Source organism: Melanotaenia boesemani, chromosome 16, assembly GCF_017639745.1.
Source record: "Melanotaenia boesemani isolate fMelBoe1 chromosome 16, fMelBoe1.pri, whole genome shotgun sequence".
In the NCBI taxonomy this organism is placed as follows: domain Eukaryota; kingdom Metazoa; phylum Chordata; class Actinopteri; order Atheriniformes; family Melanotaeniidae; genus Melanotaenia; species Melanotaenia boesemani.
The window spans coordinates 8,533,799-8,555,554 of record NC_055697.1 but is presented as its reverse complement, the minus strand read 5'-3'; the positions used below and the strand labels follow the sequence as shown (position 1 = coordinate 8,555,554).

Genomic DNA, 21,756 nt, shown 5'->3' with positions numbered 1-21,756 from the left:
CAAAATAAAACTTTAAATCTGAATAATAATAATAATAATAATAATAATAATAATAATAAAAGTAAAGTGACAGGATTGATTCTCACTCTTTGGATAAAGGTGTAGGTAAACGAGGAGGACGACCACCTGCAGGTTTATCACAGGAATCTAAAAGAGCACAAAAAGTAAGCAATGTGAAGTAAGAAATGTGCCTGGTAGTTCTTTTTTAGCACGGTTAAAAGAAAGTCAAGTGTTGCCTAGCTGGCCTCTAGATGGCACACATGTGTGAATAATAAACACAGGCCTTTCTATTCACCGGTTTATTTTTCCTTCTAATATTTTGTATGCAGTTATTTTGCTCTTTGAACTAGTACTCACCATCATCTGGATCACAAACTTCATATTCATCATCACCTGTTGGCTCCTGGACCTGCATTACAGGCGAATGGATAAATGTATGACAAATCCCACATTTGAAAATAAATTTTGCACATGTTTAAAAACTCACAGGAAGCGGAGATCTCCTCATGTTAACCCTAAAAATCAGGAAAGCATAATAAAGGCTTAACAACTGATATGAAATACTGACAAAGTGGAATTTCAAATAAAACTCGTAATTCAGAGGTCTTTAAAATGTTGTTAGTCCTACCTGGGGCTTGGTTTAGGTGGTAAAGACTGAGGCTGTTTAGAAGGAACAGGAAGCACTCTATGAGATAGATGTAAGCAAATGTATATTAATCCCAAAGCAAAGTCATTTTATACAAAACAATGGTAGAGAATGTATTCAGTATTTTAAAAGTACAGCAAGATAATCATAAAGCATATTTTTGTGTAAGTATTTGGATGTTATCTGACATTTCACTGTTAAGTGCTCTAGTTAAAAGTGACCCCAACCCTATGTCATTTGTTACATTTTTAAAGTTATAGCAAACAATTTGTCAAAGTATCCTGTAAGTTAAGTTGTCAAATGAATGTACAGTACAAATCAAAACCTTATGCAACACAAAAATTTTAAAAACATGCTAACAGCCTTCATTTCTGATGTTGCATTTTGTTTTAGCCTTTAATAGATTCCACTTTTTACTTTTATTACTGGCCAACTTCATTGTGTTTAGAAAATATAAACAAAGAGAAAAAGAAAATACACATGAAAAAGGCTAAAATCAGTAGAACTGTTGGTGGCAGGTAAGGGTGCCATGACTGGGTATAAAAAATGAGCTACCATAGGTTTGGTTTTTCCAAGCAATGAGAGGTTGCAGCTCAGCACTTTGTGCAGTTTTCAACTAGAGAATCATCCAAAAGATATTTCTCAAAGCAAAATTGCAAAAAAATGGTTTTTAACATCTACTTTGATTTAGGGTGTCTAAGGGCACTTTGTGTAAAGGTCAATGATTGAAAATGCTGTTGGATGTGTGTGGTCTTCACGCCATCAGATGGTATTATAACTTGACACTACATTGCTGTCAAGGTCTTCTGTTTGTTTCTTTATCTTCTAGGGACTTTAAAAAAAAAAAATTTAGGTTGTGAAACATTGTATTGCCGTGTTTCTTGTTCCTTAATCTTAGTAGTGTTCTAGTTCTTTGATTTTTAATCTAGTCTGATCCTTGCATTAATTTGCTTTCTTTGAGATGACATGTTACCAGCTGTTCTCTTATCCTCGTTTACTCACCTGCATTCAGTCATCAATCATCCCTCCCTGGTTATTTGCTTCTTAGTTTCATTGGTCACTGCCAGGTCCTTGTCATACCTTCCTCATGTCAGCCAATTATGCCTTCATCAGATTTTTCGTTGTTGTTCTAAATAGCTTTGAGTTTAGTTCCTTGTATTTCCTCTCTGAGAACACTCTCAGTTGTTAATCATTTGTCAATTTTATTTTATGTCGCTTCTTGTCTGTTAGTCCTGCATTTGGGTCCTACTCCTCTTGATGGGATTGTAACACTTTAACAAGTCACATCAATGCTGCACAGAAATGACCTTCTGTTTACAAAACCATCTTTAGATTGAATAAAAAGACACTGGATGCATGTTCTGTGGTCAAATTAACCACATTTTTGCCGCTTCTAGTAAAGATGAATATCCAAATTTAAGTGCCAAAGATGAACAACCAGACTTAATTCTGCACAACTTAGACCTATGTGGCTTCATAGAGCGTATGTATGTGTGCTTGACACGCCAGCCTACAGCAAACATCTGTCTCCTATTGAAAATGTTTAATGTGTCATGAAAGGCAGAATAAGACCATGATTACCATGAACTGCTGAGCAACTGAAATAGAAAATTATTAGTTTTTGAATGAGATGTCAGTAAAAAATAATTCCAGGGTACTTGTGTATGTTATGTAAAGTTTTAAAGATATATCTGAATCATCTTTCAGAAAAGTTTTAAACTGACCTGTTTGCTGAAGGAGTTAAAGAGTTATTCTGTAAAATAAATAAACATGTTGAATTGCACACATTAATGTGTCTAATTTATATTTGGTCTTATTTATATAAAAATAGCTGACCTTTTTGTCAGGGACTTCATAAAATCCTGAAAAAAAATAAGCAAAGCTTAAATTAGGCATGCAGGGGAAGAAAGAGCTTCCTTTAATGCTAGAATGACCTGCTTTCAGTCTTCAGTAATGTCATGTTTTCTGCTTTCAGGCAACTTTGTTTCAACAAAATTCTCTCCTTCTTTGTATTATAGGCTACACAAGCTAATAAGCTATCTTACAAAACAGATTTAGCAATTTATCCCTTAACTCAAAATCCTTAATATGAAATCTGGAAGAAATATTCATGTATTTTAAAGAGCAAGTATGGTCAAATGTCCACAGGAAATCTAATCAGACTCCATTTAGCCCCAGGTGTAGCATGTTTGGTGCTGATTAGCAAGCGTTAGCATGTGAAAAATTCCATTACAAAGGAAATAGACCTGCAAAAAGTTAGAATAGCATTTTCATTGTGAACATATAAGCATGTTTAAGCCACCATCACTAAGCTAATGACAGAGACTTACAAAGATTAGCTGTTTTATCTGTGACAGCGGGTAAAATATATATTTTAAATTACCATGATTCAAAGTTAGCATAAAAGTGCCAGTCCCTCTGATACAGATACTTCGTGTAGAGGACTGAACTTTTTCAAGTACTGGTATTATTTGATTACATTCTTGTGTTGAAAGTAGATGTTCAAATTTGATATTTAACATGTATTTGTGGTGAATATCAACATGTAACCACCAAGACTGGGACGATCTAAGACAGGACGGTCCCCTCCAGCTCTTTTCCCACCATGCAACATGGAGTATGAGAAGAGGCATGAAAAACATATATTAAATATTTTTTTTCAAATAATTTCCTTTTTATCATTGTAGTGCTGATGTATATATATATATATATATATATATATATATATATATATATATATAAATAAAACAAAAATCACAAGTCTTTTTTTCTATATATTCTATACATATATATTCTAAATGTGTCTTACTGGGAGATGTATTCTCTGCAGGTTCTATATAGTTGTCATCATCAGAAGTGGCATCTGGGTTTATGTAGTTGTCCTGCAAAATAACAAAGACAATGTCCCCACACTCTCTAGAAGGTATTTACCAATATGTACGAGAGCTTTTACTAAGGTAAGAAAATCAAAGTTGTTTTACTTCATCACTCCCCAGGTGGGTGGGCTCAGGCGGAAGCTGTTTGGAGGCTTTGCCTGGGTGAAGGGGCTTCCTGGGTGGCTGGTTGGGACGGTTACGGCAGCTGTCTGGAAAGCAGAAGCAGAAACAGAAACAACACATCCAAATTTGCATAAAGTTCTGAGGTCGGCAGTGTATTGTGGTTTTAGGTCAACAGCATAGAAACAACTAATTACGCTTCTGCAGAGTTGATGACTGGTAGAAAACTTTCAAACCCATTGTGTGGCTAGGATTCAATAAGTGGGAATTTTAAACAGCATCATTAGAGGAACCTCATATGAAGAAGTTATAAAAAACTATACTGACCAATGTACTCCCCCCTTGGGAGAGACGCCGAGGGAGTTTTGAAGACTCTTTGGTTTGGAGGAGGCTCATAGCTGTCATCGTCATGTGGATCTTCATATGTGTCACTGCCATTATCCTGGCAACAACATGTAATCCTTCAAAAGACGATCTCAGACAAAACCAACTGACTTAATTACTATTTTGTCTGTTCGTCGTCACTTTTTATTTTATTATTATTATTACTTACATATTCTGGTTCAGAGAATTGATCACCTTCCCTGTTGTCATCTGCAAACCAGCAGAAATAAGTATATCATATATTAAAAGCAGAAATGAATCTTTCACTTTAAAAGCCTGCAAAAGCATTCACACCTCTTTCTTTTTTTATCTGCTATTTTCTGTGTTATAATCTGTGATTTAAATGGATAAAAAAAAATGTAAAAAAAAATGTAGAGAAAAAAAATATAAGTTGCAAAATGGAAACAAACAGAAACAACAAAGCAAAACCAAAAAAACTAACAACAAACTAACATGTAATAAATGTAATAAACAAATAGCTAAATAACTACACAAACAAATAAATAAATAAATATGAAACAAAAAATGGTGTGTGCATATGAATTCCTGCCATGGTGGTGGCAGAAACATGCTGTGGGGATGTTTTTCAGCAAGGACTGTGAACTGGTCAGAATTGAGGGGATGATGGAAGGTGCTAAATGCAGGTAATTTCTTGAGGAAAACCGATTTAGTTTTTTTCAGAGCTTTGAGTCTGGGAAGGATATTCACCTTCCAGCAGGACAATTACCCTAAACAGTATGTTGGAAGGGTAAAAGCTCAAACATCACTCCAACTCAGAATCTGTGGCATGTCTTCCAGGTTACTGCACACCAGTAGAACCTGTCCAAACTGAAGAAGCTGGAGCAGTTTTGCTTTGAAGAATGGACAAAAATCCAAGTGACTGGATGTTGAAATCTTATAGATCAGTGTGTTTCAGTTCTGGCCCTTTTAAAATGTACTTAATCATTTCACTATACCAGTTTGTACTTTTTTTTTGTAACATAAAACCCCTTAAACTCCTAGTTGTAAAGATAAAGATGAAGAAAAAGATCAAGTGGACTGAATAGTGTGGCAAGCTACAGTAAATTAAAATTATGGCGAGCTATCAAGATGTTTAATTTTTTCTGTGTGATTATTATAGTAGGACGAAGCCAGAGTGGCTTAAGCTGAGTGTATGTGTGCTTGACCGGCCTGCCTGCAGTTCAGATCTGTTTCCTACTGACGATGTAGAGAACATGGACTGTTGAGCATCAAAAATCCTATTTTCAGTACGACTGGACACAGATGTCTCTGAAAACCTGCAACAGTAGGTATCTTCAGTTTTCAAAAGATTAAAAAAGTGTAATTCAAAAGGAAGAATGATGTAACACAGTGGTATACATGCCTCTAACCCTGCATTTATTTAAATGTGTGTCCTGCCATTAAATTCTACATTAAGTATTTTGTTAAGTTTTAGAAAACTTTTGAACTTTCGTGGGCGTACCTTTGTAAATCAAAAGCATTAATCTATTAAAACAGTTGATAAGACTTCATAATTACAGTTAGTTAAAGTTAACTTTGCTCAAACCTTAAATGCTATAAAAGTGTTTTTTTGTCCCTCACTTTTAACTTGTGAACCACACATTCACTTTATTTGAGAAAAGAAAGCATGAAAAAACCCTGCAGCTGGACTTTGAGTTAAGATTATGAATCACAGCCAACAGTCAGTGTTTCAGTGTACAGACACATGTGGGCGTTTGGGTTTTAGAAAAAAAAAGCAATCTCAGTAGGCTGATTTGTACTATTTATACATGGAAACATTGCTAGCGACTCTTACCTCTGTAGTCTCTTGCAGGTACATTTGGACGTGGTTTGCTTTTCAGTCTATCGTATGGAAAGATTGACAATGATTAATGTAGAAATTAAGATTTAGACTTTTAAGAGGAATTATTTAACAACTTTTTAGTTTTGTGAAAATGTTCTTTGGTTAATAGTAGACACAATAAAATAGCCATATTAGCATAGCCACAGCTGGCAGACAGATGAGAATAAATAGCTGCTGTAACATGTGTCGACATCCATCTTTAGTGTCTTTCAGAGGATTCATTTCAGGAAAGGAAAGTGAGAGAACAGCCATCTGTTTTAGTTATTTTTGGTCTGTGTCTTTCTCTTATTCCAACGGTTGTGAAAGAGGAATTGGCATTTTCCACTGATGCGTGTAAACAAACCACATAGAGAATTTTTAGATAACCTGTCTTCTATTTAAGACACATGCATTTCAACTGGTGCGTTTTTACTTGCATGTCTTCTTTCCATTAAATCAGAAAGTACAAAATGATGCCATTTCAGGAACTGACCTTCTGATTTTATCCAGTAAGCTGCCGTCGTTTTTCTTGATATCTTGAACAAGTTTCTGTAGCTGCCTGAAAGCACATCATCACACAGAAATAAGCCTTCAGAAAGTGAAACATGCTGAACCACACGGTGAAACTACCAAACGAGAAATATTATTCAAGCCTCGACTTTATTTAACTGCTCTTTAATAACAGTTTGCACAAAGAGTTTAAAGTAAATATTGATGCAAATAAAGTCACAGAAATACTCAGAATTACATGAAAATGTTGTCTAAATATAATCCCCTTTATCACACGTGAAAAAAAGCCTTATTTTCCTGGACAAACATGAGAAAGCTCTATTTTTGTGCCCCTTGTGCTCTCTGTTTTATATTAGGTAAATAAATGTCAAGATCTATGGATTAATCTAATCAAAAGCTGAATTAAAAGCCATTTTCTTACCGGATCTTTGCTGTGGCAGGAGCAGCAAGTTTACTTAATGTATCAATATTCATATTTAATCCAAGAGTTTGCATTTTCACACCTTAATCCTCTCATGCATGAGGTGTGTGTTGGCGGTTTGTTGGTAGAATCGTAAATGAACACTATGCTTGTCTTTCACCAAAAAGGGGAGGGCACATGTTCCAGCTGCCTTCACCGAAAAAAAAAAAGACTTCTCATTTTTGATCACATACTCTTGCATCACATGTCTCGAGTTTCTTTAATTGGACCCTTTCTAGACAGCAGATGTTGTCGTTTTAAGACCTTCACATCTCGAGATGTGCAGTGTGTAAAAGGTGACAAATTAAACTTGAATAAATTATTAGAATAATATTCACAACACCCAACAGGAAGAGAAAAAAATTATTAAGAAGTGACATCTGCAGATAGATTCATGGGAAAGATACCAGTTTGATCATGGCTGTTCATGGAAAATACCTCTGTCATCATTCAAAGTCTTTTCTATATATAGGAAGATGAAGAAACAGAAACAATAAAAAGCCTTTCCTATTAGAATGATGACATGTGACATCTCTGTATTTTAGGGAAGAATCTGTATATGATTCACTTTAAGAAAAAAAGCCTTTAGTGGCTGTGTTATGAAATATTTTGGTGCAATGGTTAACTTTAGATGTCTTAATTTCCTTAGCGTCAGTTCATTTTCTGTAGCAAAATGTTACAAATATTCGTATATACGTCATAGTTGTTGTTGTTTTATCCAGCCTTATGTAAAACAGCAGGGAATGTTGTGTTATTCCTGTGCTGCTGTATAAAAAAAGTTTAGATTTTAGCAGTTTAGTAGTTACACCAAATGGCACCATATAATAAAAAAGACATTCCAGTGGAATTTCATGGTTCAACTAGAGCAATGGTTCCCAACCTGGGGTCCGGGACCCCACAACGGGGTCCCTTAAGGAGCACAGGGGGTCCCTGAGGCTTTGAACATTACAGCCATTGTGATTAATGTCCACAGTTTGTCCATATTTTAAGGAAAAAAGTAAGGCCCTATGTTATTCATTTAACTTTAGCTTTATCAAAGGACAGGACTCAACCAGAATACATTATTTATGGTGATAATCTCACTTTTAAAAGCCTAAAACCAGCATGGTTTCAGCACAGGGTGGAGCAGGGGATCCACACCATTTTAGTACATGTATGAAGGGGTCCCCGAGGATAAAAGGTTGGGAACCACTGAACTAGGCCACAGTTAATCACATCAAAATAAGAAGTAGAAAGGTGTATGTTGATGTGAAATGGACTTGAAAATGGGTTTGAGCTTCATCAGAAAAGAGAGCATAAGGCACAGAAACTTCACGAGTAACACCATATGCTAAATGACATGTGATGACTTTTAGACTGAAAAGCATAAATTATTGAATGAAGTTAGCAGTTTATGAGAATAATGCACAAGGAGATGACTCTAGATGTAGATTTATGAGAAGCAGGAACAGATTGGGACTGGAAATACAGCGCTGAAGCTATTTGTGAGAAGGGACAGAGCGGTGTTGTGATCACTGGCAGGTAGAAGATGTCCGCCACAGCCATTACACGTGGCTATTTTACTCATAATGACTTGCTCTTGTTATTTATATACTTTATAAAAATGATCAATCATAATTTTAGGATGAACAAACTACATCTAAAAGCTAACCAGTGATAACAAAAAATTCCACATAATGACTAACTACACAACACTCCATGATTTCAGTATTTCTGACCCTGTAAATAGAGACACAGTCAGAAATGGTTTCTTGCTTCTCATTCCATGTTTCTGTGTCACTTATTTAGTTAAATTGTCATGTAGACTGTTTTGAATTTCAGGGTTTCTACAGGAAAATGAACCACATGAAAGGGACCATGGGCAACTAGAAACCGAACTCAGTGTGGACATAATATGCAAACACAGTGGTATAAAAATGGAAGTTTACTTTGTCGACTTTGACAGATCAATTTCAGATTGTAAAGAAGGTGGTGAGCTTTAAGATGATATTTTACAAAACATAAAATATTTAAACACAGCTTTGATACTAAAGAGAACTGTAGTTGATATTTAAAGGGATAGATTTGAGAGACTGCAAACACGACTAGCACCTGATAATATCTTAGACTTCAGACTTTTTTGTCCCTAAGGGGAAATTCTTCTCCACAGACCAAGCCCCTGGACTCCCATCACCAAGTAGACAAAGCTGCACAGAGCACAACATAATCCATGGTATCCTCAGCAGGGCCTGTTTAGGGCAGCTATGACTGCAGGCACTGGGCTTTTTCCAAAACAAGCCTTCCTGCACCGCAATGTCCTATATCCATGCCCTGAGGTGGGGTAGCCATGTAGTCCTGTGCCATTGGTTGCTGTGCATGTGGTGGCCTTTTTATTGGGTTCAGTGAGGTTGGATGTGAGCAGACCAATGATTTTTGCAGCAGTATTGGTTATAATGTCAGTTTAAACTAACAGAGAGCATGTTATAAAAACAGGTGGAGCAGTACAATAGGATGGATTGGATGATGCTTTGGTTCAGTGACTGAAGAAAATGTGGAGCAACACATAAGTTTACTGATGATGGCTGATAGTCTTTGGTGACTTTGTTTTTTAATGTCTCTAATCTGCTAATCAAATGTGAGTTTATTGTCCAATGATACTCCAAGGTATTTAAAACTGTCAGCGGTATCTACTGTTTGGTTGTCAATGATAAATGGGCGCTGGGGTGTGGGAGGGCTGATGATCAGTTCCTTTGTTTTGGTCACATTGAGGTGAATGTGATTGCTGTCACACCACTAGGTGAAGTGTCTGATGGTGTTGTGATATACAGATAACAGATGGGTTATCTGTGAGGAGAGCAAGGATGTGTCATGGTTTATGGATGTTTACTTCGGTGTTTTCTGTTCCTAAGCTTCTATTGTCCTTAAGTGTTTTTTAGTTTCTTGTCCTATTTTATTCTCCTAGAGTATAGGAAATGAATCAACACACATCCTTGTGGAGCTCCAGTATTTGTGTTGAGTTCTGGTGATGTGGCAATCTGGCAGTGATCAGTGTTAAATCTGAATAAGTTTGAATTCAGCCGAAACTACATTTTCTGTAATCACTGCTTTCTTCTTTTTACCCAAATTCTCATGAAAAAAACAGGAACATCATTAATACATCATGACTCATGTTGGCAAAACACAACATTTACATTTCTTGCAATACTTGGTGTAAGGTTCTGCAATAAGGCATACATGAGATTAGGTCATGCTCACAAGGTTTAACATGACATTGCTAGTGGCAGTATCCCCTACGGGGCAGTGTTTTTTTTCCCTTTGTTGCGGTCACAAAAGTAAAGATCTCAGACTCACCCGTTTGAGCCAAGCGGCAACCTCCGCCTGTAAAATGTGAAGCCTATGTGGAAGTGCAAAAAAATTGCAGTTCACCCCTCATCAACTAGGGGCTAGCTCCAAAACAGAGCAAATCCCCATAGACTCCCATGTTAAAAAGGCCAACTTCACAGCAGAAACATGCCTGGTACAAAAATCCATTTTAAGATTAATAGGTCAAGTTTACCTTCATGACAACTGTGAGGGGGGTGAATTTTTTTTCTAACTCATTCTTTTGGATGTTATTTAATCTTGGGGCGTGTCCTTTTGATTGACAGGTAACCAATATCCGCAGAAAGAAGGGAGAGTGTAGCACAACCGCGGTTTTTAGCCGGCTAACAGTGCGCCTTAGCTTTAACCCGCCTACCTCCTTTAGCTGGTTAGCTACCATTGCTCAGGGTTAGCTCGGTTAGCTCTTACCTACAGGCAGCTTGGAGTCTGATGGTGTAGCAAGCAGGTGAGAGAGGAGACGTAATTTTCTCATTTTTGGGCCTCATACACAGGCTATGAAGACACATATGACTGTTAGAAAACCTTTAGAGAATGAATTTTGCATAACATGGGACCTTTAAAGTTGGAGCTGTCGGAATTGGATTAAATTTCTATACTAAAAGAAGTTTTAATATTCATTCATATTACAGCAAAAATGTTGAACTCTTAATCAAAATTCAGTTTTATTTTAATGACATCAATTATTTGATCACTACTATTGCGCAAACCATTCATATTGCATATAGGAAGCAGTTTGACCAATTGCAACTTAATACCTCTACATAGAAATGCACACACAGAGGGGTGCATAAGCAGGAACACACATCACAGACATAAACAGGCAAATTCAGTTGCATGTGCATGTGCGATCAGGCATAAAGGCCTCACAACACACAACAGCACAAACAAACAAGTCAAGCTGCATGTGTAGATGAGAAAAAAACAGCTGAATACGAGCTCACACAGCTGCCAACACCCACAGAAACACATGGTATACACTGATCTTTAGTCTGTGTTTTCTTTTGTTTTCAAGTACATGTAGAGGTTTAAGGTTTGCTCAGTCACAAATGCTTGGAATCCATTGCTTGATATTAAACTATGTGAAACAGAAAGTACACTGTTTTCCACTTCTACAGTTTTATGTATCTGGTAATAAAAGTAAAAAAAAAAGAAGAAAATAAAATCATCTGGTGCTTATCGTGTCCTAAAATGAAGTGAATACAACTTCTGATGAACACATGACATCCTATACTATGCCATTATATGTTTTAAAAAATCTAAGCCAAAATTCAGAAACGCTGAATACATCATCACTGTTTTAATTAAGAGGGTAAGAAGCAGAAAAGTCCTCCTAAATAAATGCATTACATTAAGTGGCAAAATCCCATGAATTACTTCTCAGACTCTACAGGCCTCAGTAGCATGTTAAGTGTTAAAGTTTATGACACTACAATTAGAAAACGGCTGATCAAGTATGGTTTGTTTGGAAGGACTGTCAGGAGAAAACCTTTTCTCTCTGAAAAAAACATGCAACACAACTTAGGCTTGCAAAACTGCACCAAACCAACCTCAAATCTTCTTCAACAGTGGCTTTTGATAAAGAAACAACACAAAGAGATTTTCTTTACTCATAATGCACAGCACCACGTTTTGCCATTTGGAACAGAGGAGACTAAAATGGACATGTTTGACCATACCAGTCATGTTTGGAGAAAACAAAATACAGCATACCTACTAAGAAGCATGTTTTTTGGCTTGTTCTGCAGCCACAGAAGCTGGACATGTTGCCTGCACTGAATCCACTGCTTTTTAAAGAACAGTGCATAAATGAATGTCCACAAGTCTCAACCTAAAGTGTAGTGTTTCTGCATTTTAATTTAATTTAATTTAATTTAATTTAATTTAATTTAATTTAATTTAATTTAATTTAATTTAATTTAATTTAATTTAATTCAATTCAATTTAATTTAATTTTTAAAACTCTTAAGTCTATATTTTGCCCCATAACAAAATGTGAAAATTTTGTAGTCCATAAGGTATCCAATAGAGGCCAGAAGAAGTATCATATTGTATACAACAGGGTTTTGAACAGTCTCTAAACAAACTAATGCAATAAGTCTTAGAAACAATAAGTACCAAATATAATATATTAACTGTTCTACATTTTAATTGATTTATTTTTCTGAAGATCTTAACTCAAATGTGAATACTACTAAAACAAAAAGGAATCAATTCAGCTAAAATACTTTACTTTTAATAATAACAGTACTTTTTATCCCAGAGGGAAATTGAAGTGATGCAAAGAATTGAAGGAGGATAGAAGAAATGAAAGGACAGTGTTACTTACGGCTGATGGATGAGACTGAACTTGCTGATGTCGTTGTCAGACAGGTTCTGCAAAACAATATCAGAGCTGTGAACTCGGGTAAAACAGTGCTAGACACACGACAAGCACATGGGACTGAGATGCAATGATTGTTAACTAGCAGTAGATGGCAGCATATCACTGAAGGCATTTTAAGAAGCACAACAAGTGTTTTCTATAAACTCAACTCACACTGGAAACTGCAGGGTCAGAGATGGTTACACACGGTGTGTTTGTTACCTGCTTAATGCAGCCATTCAGCTAAAAGAAAAATACAAAGACAGCTAAAAAAAAAAAAGTCATCCTCAAGGACTGTATCCCTAAAAATGATGAATAAAAGAAATGTTTCCTGTGCCGTTGCCAGCTTTTACTTTTGTGAACATGAAACGCTGACCCTCAGGCGAAGCTCATCTTCCTTAAAACGCAACACCACCAACATCATTAAAAATTCAAAAAAGAGTTTACCTGCCCATTATATAACATTTTCTGTGTCATATTTTAGTATATCTGATGCAGTGAGGCCACAGTGATTCCTTAATGAAAAGAAGACGATTACCATAAAATATGCAACAAATCCCACTAAATTATGTATCCCCCCCTTCATTCATAATTCATTGCTTCAAGTCGTTACTTGCTCTCTTTTCCCTCTTCTGTTTTTAATTTGCAGTAATGTAATGAAGACCCACGACAACAATATCTGGAGGTTAGACGTCACACAAGCTCTCTCTCTCTCTCTCTCTCTCTCTCTATATATATATATATATATATATATGAGTTTGTGTGTGTGTGTGTGTGTGTGTGAGTGGCCCAATCTGTGCAAACACAAACCTACTAATATTTGTGATTACGTGCCATTAAGATGCACACAACTGATTTCACACTATTTTGCTGTTTAGAATTTATATGTGATGTTTCACATGGAGAAGTTTTATTATGTAGCTCACAGAACCTGCAACAAAAGTAACAGTATACAGTATTACCTCTAGGAATAAGCCCATAGCATTGCTGAAGCCCTTTAAAGCTCATCTTGTGATTTAATCATTTGTAATTCAGAGAGCAAGATCAGTTAATATGAAAGGCTTTACCTCTTACAAAGAGCTGAACCTTGCCCTCATAGATACACACTTAATCATCACAGCGACTTACAGGAGGAAAAAATTCATCTGTATAAAATCAGACTTAGCCTTTTGACATGGAATAAAATATCAAATAGTCCACCCTAGTGGATACTCAGGTACAACCCCCTCACTTTGAATTATTTATAGGAGTGTCTGTGCTTGTTCAGATGAGACACAACAACTCTACAAGCTGCAGCCTCTCCTTTGTATGACAGACCTGGAGACCTCTCTCACAAGAAAACCACATTCAGTCACATCTTCACGCTTCACATGCTGCTGGAGTTAACATAAAGTCCAAAAGGTGAGGAGGAAATACTATTTCTATGGTCTTTTATGGATTCTTTCCTGAGATGATGTAAAATACATATGAAAGTCAAATACAGACCGGATGTTTTGTTTGGAGAAGTGAAGTAAACCTGGAGCTCTCATGTGCAGGATTTTAACATTTCAAATGTTGATACCACTTTCAGATGGGGGCAAACCGTACTTCACAATTCCGCCACTGATGTGACAAACTGATTTAGCAACCATTCAATCACGTTTTCAGTATGAGGGCATTTTTTTCAATAATCCAACAATATGATTTTCACTCATTTTGCAGTTTAAAAGGAGGCTTGCTGAAAATACGGTTTCAATCCAGCCACAAAACACATTGTTTTAGAAACACTGCAGAGGCTGTGAAGCTTGCTAACAGCTTGTGTGCTTCCACAGCCATTGCTTTCCGATTTAGGTTCTGGAAACTCCACCACTTCCCTTTTCTCAGTCTTGTCTCACTGGATAAACATTACATGGTGACAAGTCAGTTCCTTTTAAGAAAAAACAACCTTGCAATGCAACTTCAAAGGTTTAAGAAGAGCTCTCTGGATTTGTGCACGCAGTTGGCAACTCTCTCAGCACTCACTGCCCATCTAAGTGGTCTTGGGGTCCTTGATGCTTTGCTGAATATTACAGAATATCATTTTTCATGTCAAACTATGCAGAGTTGAGTCTGAACAGCACACCTCATGATTCAAGTTTGTAGAAGAACTTGAAGCAGTTGTTTTCTGTACAATGCTTTTTGTTTCCTAATTTTAGTTAGCAGGTAATGCGATGTCAGTACAGCATTTCAAACAAGAGAGAATTATAGGCTTTAACTGGACAATTGCAATACCGTGATTTTTTTCTTTTTTTGTCAGTCATTCTGATGTAGTTCTACTGGTTTTGTTGGGGTTTATTGACCTGGTGCATGAGCCAGTTTCAGCCAAGCTAAGCTGTCAAACAGATGGCTTCACATTTGATTTCAGATTACACTGATGCATGGAGGAATTAACAATGACTGCAAGGTGTTCAGGCTCTGTGATTGCAAAACAAACCCATATCATCAGTCTTCCACAACCGTGTTTGACAGTTGGGTGAGATGCAGTGTTTAGGTTTCTCTAAACTTGATTTTTTTTTTTGCAGTGTCTCTGAGCATTGCACACCCTGACCTTGCAGTGAACTTCTTGAGAACTGTCCTAAATGTTTTCTGCTTGTGAATAATTTCACTGTAGAATGATGAGCTCTGAATTGTTTGGAAATAGTCTTGCAACCCTTCCCCGATTGATGGGCTGCAACAGCACAAGGAGAAGTGAGTTCAGACCCAAAGATTTCATTTCCAGATTTAATGCTAATCCATCAGTTAGTTAATGAGACATTATGCTACAGAACAAAAAAGTCAACCTCATGGGGGATCATCATCATAGTTAGTAAGATAAGATTTTTATTAAACTACTATTTTCCTCATTTTGTCCCCTGCAGATAAGCATTTTACATCATGTTATGTGATCATCACGTTTAAAGCAGCCATAGTGGCTAAATGATCATGTTCCCATGCCTGACTTCATCATACATGCGTCATTCCCACTTGACCTAAAGCCCAGTGGCTAAAAAAAATCAGTGTGGCTTTTACATATTTTATAGTATAAAACCTACAATAAGAAGAAGTCATTTCAGTGTGAAATCTCAGTTTCACCCAGAGGCAGCCACGTGGATGGTTGCCAGTGTTGTTTCTGTTCATGTGTGGTTTGCTGTCAGAGAGGCAAACACCAGCAGAGTCTTTGATAGATTTGTTAAAGTTGAAATGAGTTTCCTTTCACAAAAGAGAGAACAGCTTTGCAACCACATGTCCACAAGATTACCCCTGGTTCTTTCACAGCAGCTGCACAAACTCTCTAGCTAAGCTAAGACAAGCTAATTCTGACTTGAAGTGTTTTTCTTCTTTGGCCTGTTTCTGCTTTTGTCCATTACAATGAAACCGTGTCAACATTCAGTTTTGATTTAGTGAAGCGTAAGTTGTCTGAATGACTAATATTTCTTAAATTGATCAAATCTTTGTTCTTCCATTCAAAAGTAACCAGCAGAAGTTTTATAAAATCTTCCATGTGAAGCTCACATCATTTACATTTCAACATGTCGCTGCAGATGTTTGATTCTAACGGTATTTGTGTGTGCCAGAGATGTGTGGCTAAGCTGTCCTCTTTGACTGGCCTTAGTTTGAAATGTTGACGTGATGCACAGAAGCTGAAAGTGACTTCCTCACACAGCCACCAACCACAGGCGGGATCTCATAGATGGAGCCTGACAGTTCTTTTGATCTGCTACATATCTCTTTTACCTTGTCTACCTGTGTGAGCAAAAGTGGCATCAAAAAGACAGAGATTACCTTTATCTTCACTCTGATGACTGACTGTCATTCCCAGCCTTACTGCAGTATACAGAATTATATTTTTTTTCTTCTCTTCACCTCTCATAGCAAACACTAATCTGACAGAGGAAGGCTAACTTTTGTGCCTGACAGCAGAGCCCGATGCTGTCATATGTAAGCAATTCTGATCTATGTTGCCTGCTTACTTGTAGTTGTTTATTTGGGTATTTTTCTGATTTTTTGCTCCACCTACAGCACAAGCAACACATGAATATGCAAAGTAAAGGCGCTGCTCAGCCGCAGCACATGCTGGATGACATTCAAAACCCACAGTACAACCCCTTTCTGTCCGTAGACACAAAAACTCTTTATACATGTTTCTGCTTCCTTTTCTATTGCAATCTCAGCACAACAAGCAGCAATAAGGACATTCAGTTTGTTTGAATTGAACAAATGAGGAAATAGTTTTAAGACATTATGTTTCTGAATAATTTTCCTCTAAAAAATGTCTCAATTAATAAGTCTCTAGATGTTCAATACAACACACATGCATCCTGGGCAGTGATTTGCTTTCATCCGGTTTGAATGCATGTGCTTCTGTATTGCAAAATACTGGAAGTGACAATTCACTACTAGAAGAAAACTTTGTCCATTTGTCAAAGCATGGAAGAGGACACACAGCCACACTGAGCAGAAACATTTATGATAGGAGAAGTAAAGACAAAGACAAAAATAACCATCTGCTAAGCTATAAAATATACAGTACCTTTCTAAAGACGACTTCCAGTAAAAATCAAGTTTTTAACCCTTGTTACTGTACCCATGTGTTTCTTGTTTTAAATGCTGTAAGGTGGAGGTTATCATGTTCAAAAGAAACCATCAACATTATGAGTTAGTATTTCTGCTGTCGGACTGCAGCAAACCAGTGAGTCTCTCAAAAACCAGTATTAAAAAAGACCATTTAAATTAAACTAAAGGAATCAATCCTGTTATCCTGTCATCTGTCTGGTGATCAGGACTTAGGCTTAAGATCACATTTGTGGGAACAGACATGCAGTTGCATTTCCCCTCCATGAGAGTCTCCACTGTTGTTTTGCTGATCTGTTGAAATGAAAGCTTCCCAACAAAGAGCCCTCACCATGTTCTAAAACCTACTGGTTTACAAATGAATCACGACAGTTTCCTTCCTGCTAAAAAAAAAAAAAACTTGAGCAGTGCTGACTGTAGCTATTTGGAGCCCAGTGAAGCAGAAGACCAGGCTTCTTTGTATTTGCAGAGGAAGATTGGGGAGGGCTGCAGGCAAGTGGTCGAGAGGTGATAGAAGACCAATCTGCATATCAGTGAATATTAAAAGTGCACAGACATATTTAGGTCATTTTAAGGCAAACGAAAATATTGGAAAAAATTCTAAACATCCTATTTTAATGAACAGAAATGTGTGTATGGGGTTAATCAATGATTGTAAAAGGAGTTGAAAGGTGCTCTGTTAAAAAAAGTTTAAAACATAAAAAAAATTAACTATTAACAATTAGAACTGAGGAAAACAAAACCTATGATGTCTATATATACTCAGGTGAGATATTTTGGGGATGGGCTGACTTTAATTGTTATACCGTATGCTCCACTACATGGGATTTGAGTTGTTCCAGTGTCTAGACTTACATCACTTCAATACTTACTTCAATAGTAATTTATCAAAATAGTTTGAATTGTGCCTTCAAGAAAATGTTAATAATAATTATATCAGATCAAAGTTTTTTTATGATTACTCAGAGACTGTCCAGGTTTACCACTGACTCCAAACACAGCAGGAATCGACTTCATTTTCGTGTGTTTAGCTCATTTGGTTGAATGGCCACGCCATATACAGAGACTTAAGACTACATAACGTTATGTCCATCCTCTGCATCCTTTACTTGAGTAAATTTGGTCTGTTTTCGGAGCCCTTGCTGATATGTACTCTGAAGGAGCAAACAGAGTAGTACCTCCAGAAACAGTAGAGACAGTTTTGAGCTGTGTTGCTGATGTGTGACCCACAAAAGGAACAAAGATGAAGAAGAAGCTTTGACGTATTAAATGTTTGCACAGACTCTGAACTCAGCCCTGCCCTCTACATGTACTGGCTAACAACCATGCTAAAGGATGAGTGGAAATATAAGGACAAGACATTTAAAATGGACACACCTATTTATTTATATAAAGGGAGCATAAATGGGTATAAATGATGCATTCACATCAGGTTAATCCGATAGACTTGGTACGATTGTGGACTCGTTCACGCTGCATATTTAAACAACCTAGAAATTCTCCTCGCCAGAGGCAGCGCTGCAGCATGAAATTACTGAAGAAGACGGGACACACCAAAAAAGAAAGCGCACTCATTCAGGGCAACTTCTGTTGCTGTTCTGAATGCTTCTCAATGCAGCTGGCCCAGGTTGAAAACACAAGCTCAAAGTAAGTTTGAAAATAAGTGGTTAGCGTTTAATTGAACACTTTAATGCTACATATGGTTTCTGAGATTTTTTGCTTCACTTTATGGTGAAACCTTTGCTGAAGACCCTTCTTCTGCCTCCTCATGGATATTTTTTGTACCACAATAATTTTGACATGACATGGTTAACGGTCAATGTACAAAAATTATTTTTTAATTTTTTACATTTTGTTAAAGGGCCAAATGAAGACTTCCCATTAAAAAAAAAAATATATATATATATATATATATATATATATATATATATATATATATATATATATATATATATATATTTATATCTGTATAATTTGAATTTTGTCACCATTTTTTCTTTGGTCAGGTTTCAAATTGTTAATTAGTTATCCTGAGATGACAAACCTATTTTTTTTTTAGGTGATAAATTAGTTTTTCCTCATTATCTTATTAAATTGATCTTTTGTCTTCTCAAGATAATCCCCTACTGGTTATCAAGCTTTGCTTTCTTGAGCTCATGAGATGATCAAAGGGAGCTTGAAAATGAGTGATTAGCACCTTTTTCTTTTTTAATTAGCAATTGTTGCTCCTAATAAGTTAAAGCATGCATGTGTTCTTTTTGCTTCATGGCTTATTATCTTGAGAAAATTATGTTAAAAGCTTTCCAGCATGGATTTTTGTTCGTGTAGTGCTGCCCCCTTGTGGTGATTTTGTTTCAACATTAAACCAGAGGAATAACATAGTCTTTTGGAGCTGAAGTCAAAACATGTATGTTTATGGATTCAGAGGAAATACTGCTCTGATAATGATGAGGTACAAGGACACAGAAAGATGCATGCTGGTGTTGTCACAGCATGAAACCCATGTTGCTGAATAACAGCAGGTATTTTGTTATTGTGGGGATATTCCATTGGAGATTTGTCACAGAAGACTGCCTTGTTCTGTGAGATTTGTCACAGAAGAAGGCAGTAGATTATCTTAGCATGAATAATTGGGGAATCGGAATTGCCCATACAAAATGTTGTCGACAATCTGTACCAAAGAAGCTGAGACAAGTCACTTAATAGCTACAAATCTTAGTCTGTTACACAAAACAAAAAGTCAGATAATCATCCAAGGGGGTCGTGAACAGGCCAATGTGCAGCATGTAAGCACTGCATCTGCTCAAAGGATTACTCAGTTTGCTAGAGTCACAAACGCAGGGCTCATTGCAGCACACAAAGAATAAGTAGGGCCAAAATGCAAAAACCTAACCAACCCAAAGCTGTCCACACATTTGAGTTAGGATTTCCTGTAAGCCATTCTGTTATCATGGCTAAAAATGAAAAACATAAAAGTCCCCACAACTCCAACTGTGAACAGATTACTCTATGACTGACTAAGTATAGCAGCCTTGAAGATGGTAAAACTAAAATACAATACAGCTACTCAGTACAAGTATGGGTGGTGTACCAACTAAATGTCCAGCCACAGGATTTTTCAGTCAGTACACATTCTGTGTGTGTGTGCATTTTCCAGATTGGTGCTGGTACCCTTCACATCAAAGTCTGCTCTAAAACATTCATCATTTTCGACTGATTGAATCCCCTATTGAGTATTTTTTTGGGGCAATAAACTTGTGAGACACAGGACTCAGCTTAGTTTTGCCCATTTATAGAGGAACAAAAACTGCTGTCTGAATAGCTTTGAAAGAATGCAAATGAATGAAAAGTGTTACAGGATTGCTGATGTACACAAGCTTTTACTGGCTTCTTATTAAGATTTCCAAAATACAAAGACTTCATTTATTTGCTGCTAAAAAAATCTTCCTTAAATTGTTTTTATCCCCATGACAGAAGCAGGTTTAAATATTTTTACTTAGAGGGAATTGCACACGCACAGATAATTTGAGCTGCACTCAAAATGTCTTTCTCTGAAACATCAGAGACCCGCTTTAATGTAGATGATAGAGAGAAAACATTTAAAGTAATCTTAAAGCAGAAGTTGCAGAAGACTGATCAACTTCCATATTAAATGGGCTTTAGGTTTTGGGAAGTAAAGCAAGCAACTGTGTTTACACATTTAACGTTTCACATCCTGCAAACTCTCTTCTGTTTCTCTACTCCGGGAACTTGCGTCCAGCTTTACAGTAAGGAGTAACCTTTTTTTTTTCTCTGGAAATACCAGGTATTTGTCAATACACAGAGAAAAAAGTAGAAGTAATCATAAAAGAAGAATGATAATGTAAAAAAAACTAACAAAAACTATCAACAGTGTCCAGCAGTTTGTTTTTTTTTAATAAAAAATAGCTAAAACAGCTCTAGGAAAGGCTGATTTAAGGCTGTAATTAGAATAATAATTGCCTGCCAGGATTTTATCTTTTTTTTCTGCAATTATAATAACAAACTGACAGCATCCCTGACATGACCCTGAAAGGATTAGTAGTTAATTTAACTGCAAGACAGACAGAATAATTTCCTGGGTAAAAATTTATGGTGTCAGAGAGAAACTCACCAGAAGTCTTTGTCCATTAATTTTCAATTTGGTCACGGTGGCAGCACAATCCTGCATCTTATTCTGAGGATGTTAAACATATCGATTTAGCTTTCTGTTATATTTACACTCTGATTAAGTAAATTTAAAAAAAAAAAAACTTGTCACTTGTCTGATTTGATGCCTAAAAATCTGAAACTACAGAACTAAAAGCACAAATAACAGAATCATAAAGGATAAAATTGGTCAGTTTCTACTCTCACAGTGTCTGATATAGTCTCACTTTTCTCACACTTACCTTGCTCATTAAAAGGGCCACTTGTATCTGGTCCCACCCCTCACACTCCTGTTTAGATGGCAGGTTCATTTCTGTCTCTACACGGAGCCTCTAAGCAAGGGTGCGCCTTTTAGAAGTTACAGTAATAAAATGAACCGTCATACACCGAAGCTCTGGCACACCAGCTTAGCTTCAGCAGAGAGTAGCTCACACAGGAAGATCCTTTCATTAAAACCAAAACACTCTTCCCATTTAAAAA

General features: G+C 36.6%; 1 protein-coding gene across 2 annotated transcripts in view; it reads right to left on the bottom strand.

The window, feature by feature from the left end:
- The window catches only part of blnk (B cell linker), a 26,804-nt gene extending 5,048 nt beyond the window's left edge, over positions 1-21,756 (bottom strand). The window contains exons 1-15 of one of the 2 annotated variants that reach the window (XM_042009576.1): positions 21,519-21,756; positions 21,242-21,304; positions 12,505-12,551; positions 6,342-6,407; positions 5,822-5,868; positions 4,196-4,236; positions 3,970-4,084; positions 3,628-3,731; positions 3,456-3,528; positions 2,483-2,508; positions 2,371-2,399; positions 629-685; positions 488-515; positions 358-409; positions 87-147 (exon numbers count right to left, since the gene is read on the bottom strand). In XM_042009576.1, coding sequence (XP_041865510.1) covers positions 87-147; positions 358-409; positions 488-515; positions 629-685; positions 2,371-2,399; positions 2,483-2,508; positions 3,456-3,528; positions 3,628-3,731; positions 3,970-4,084; positions 4,196-4,236; positions 5,822-5,868; positions 6,342-6,407; positions 12,505-12,551; positions 21,242-21,304; positions 21,519-21,587 — 878 coding nt within the window. In that variant the 5' untranslated portion in view covers positions 21,588-21,756. Of the gene's footprint in view, positions 1-86; positions 148-357; positions 410-487; positions 516-628; positions 686-2,370; positions 2,400-2,482; positions 2,509-3,455; positions 3,529-3,627; positions 3,732-3,969; positions 4,085-4,195; positions 4,237-5,821; positions 5,869-6,341; positions 6,408-6,779; positions 6,920-12,504; positions 12,552-21,241; positions 21,305-21,518 lie in introns of those variants that run through there. The other variant, XM_042009578.1, reaches the window with a different exon arrangement.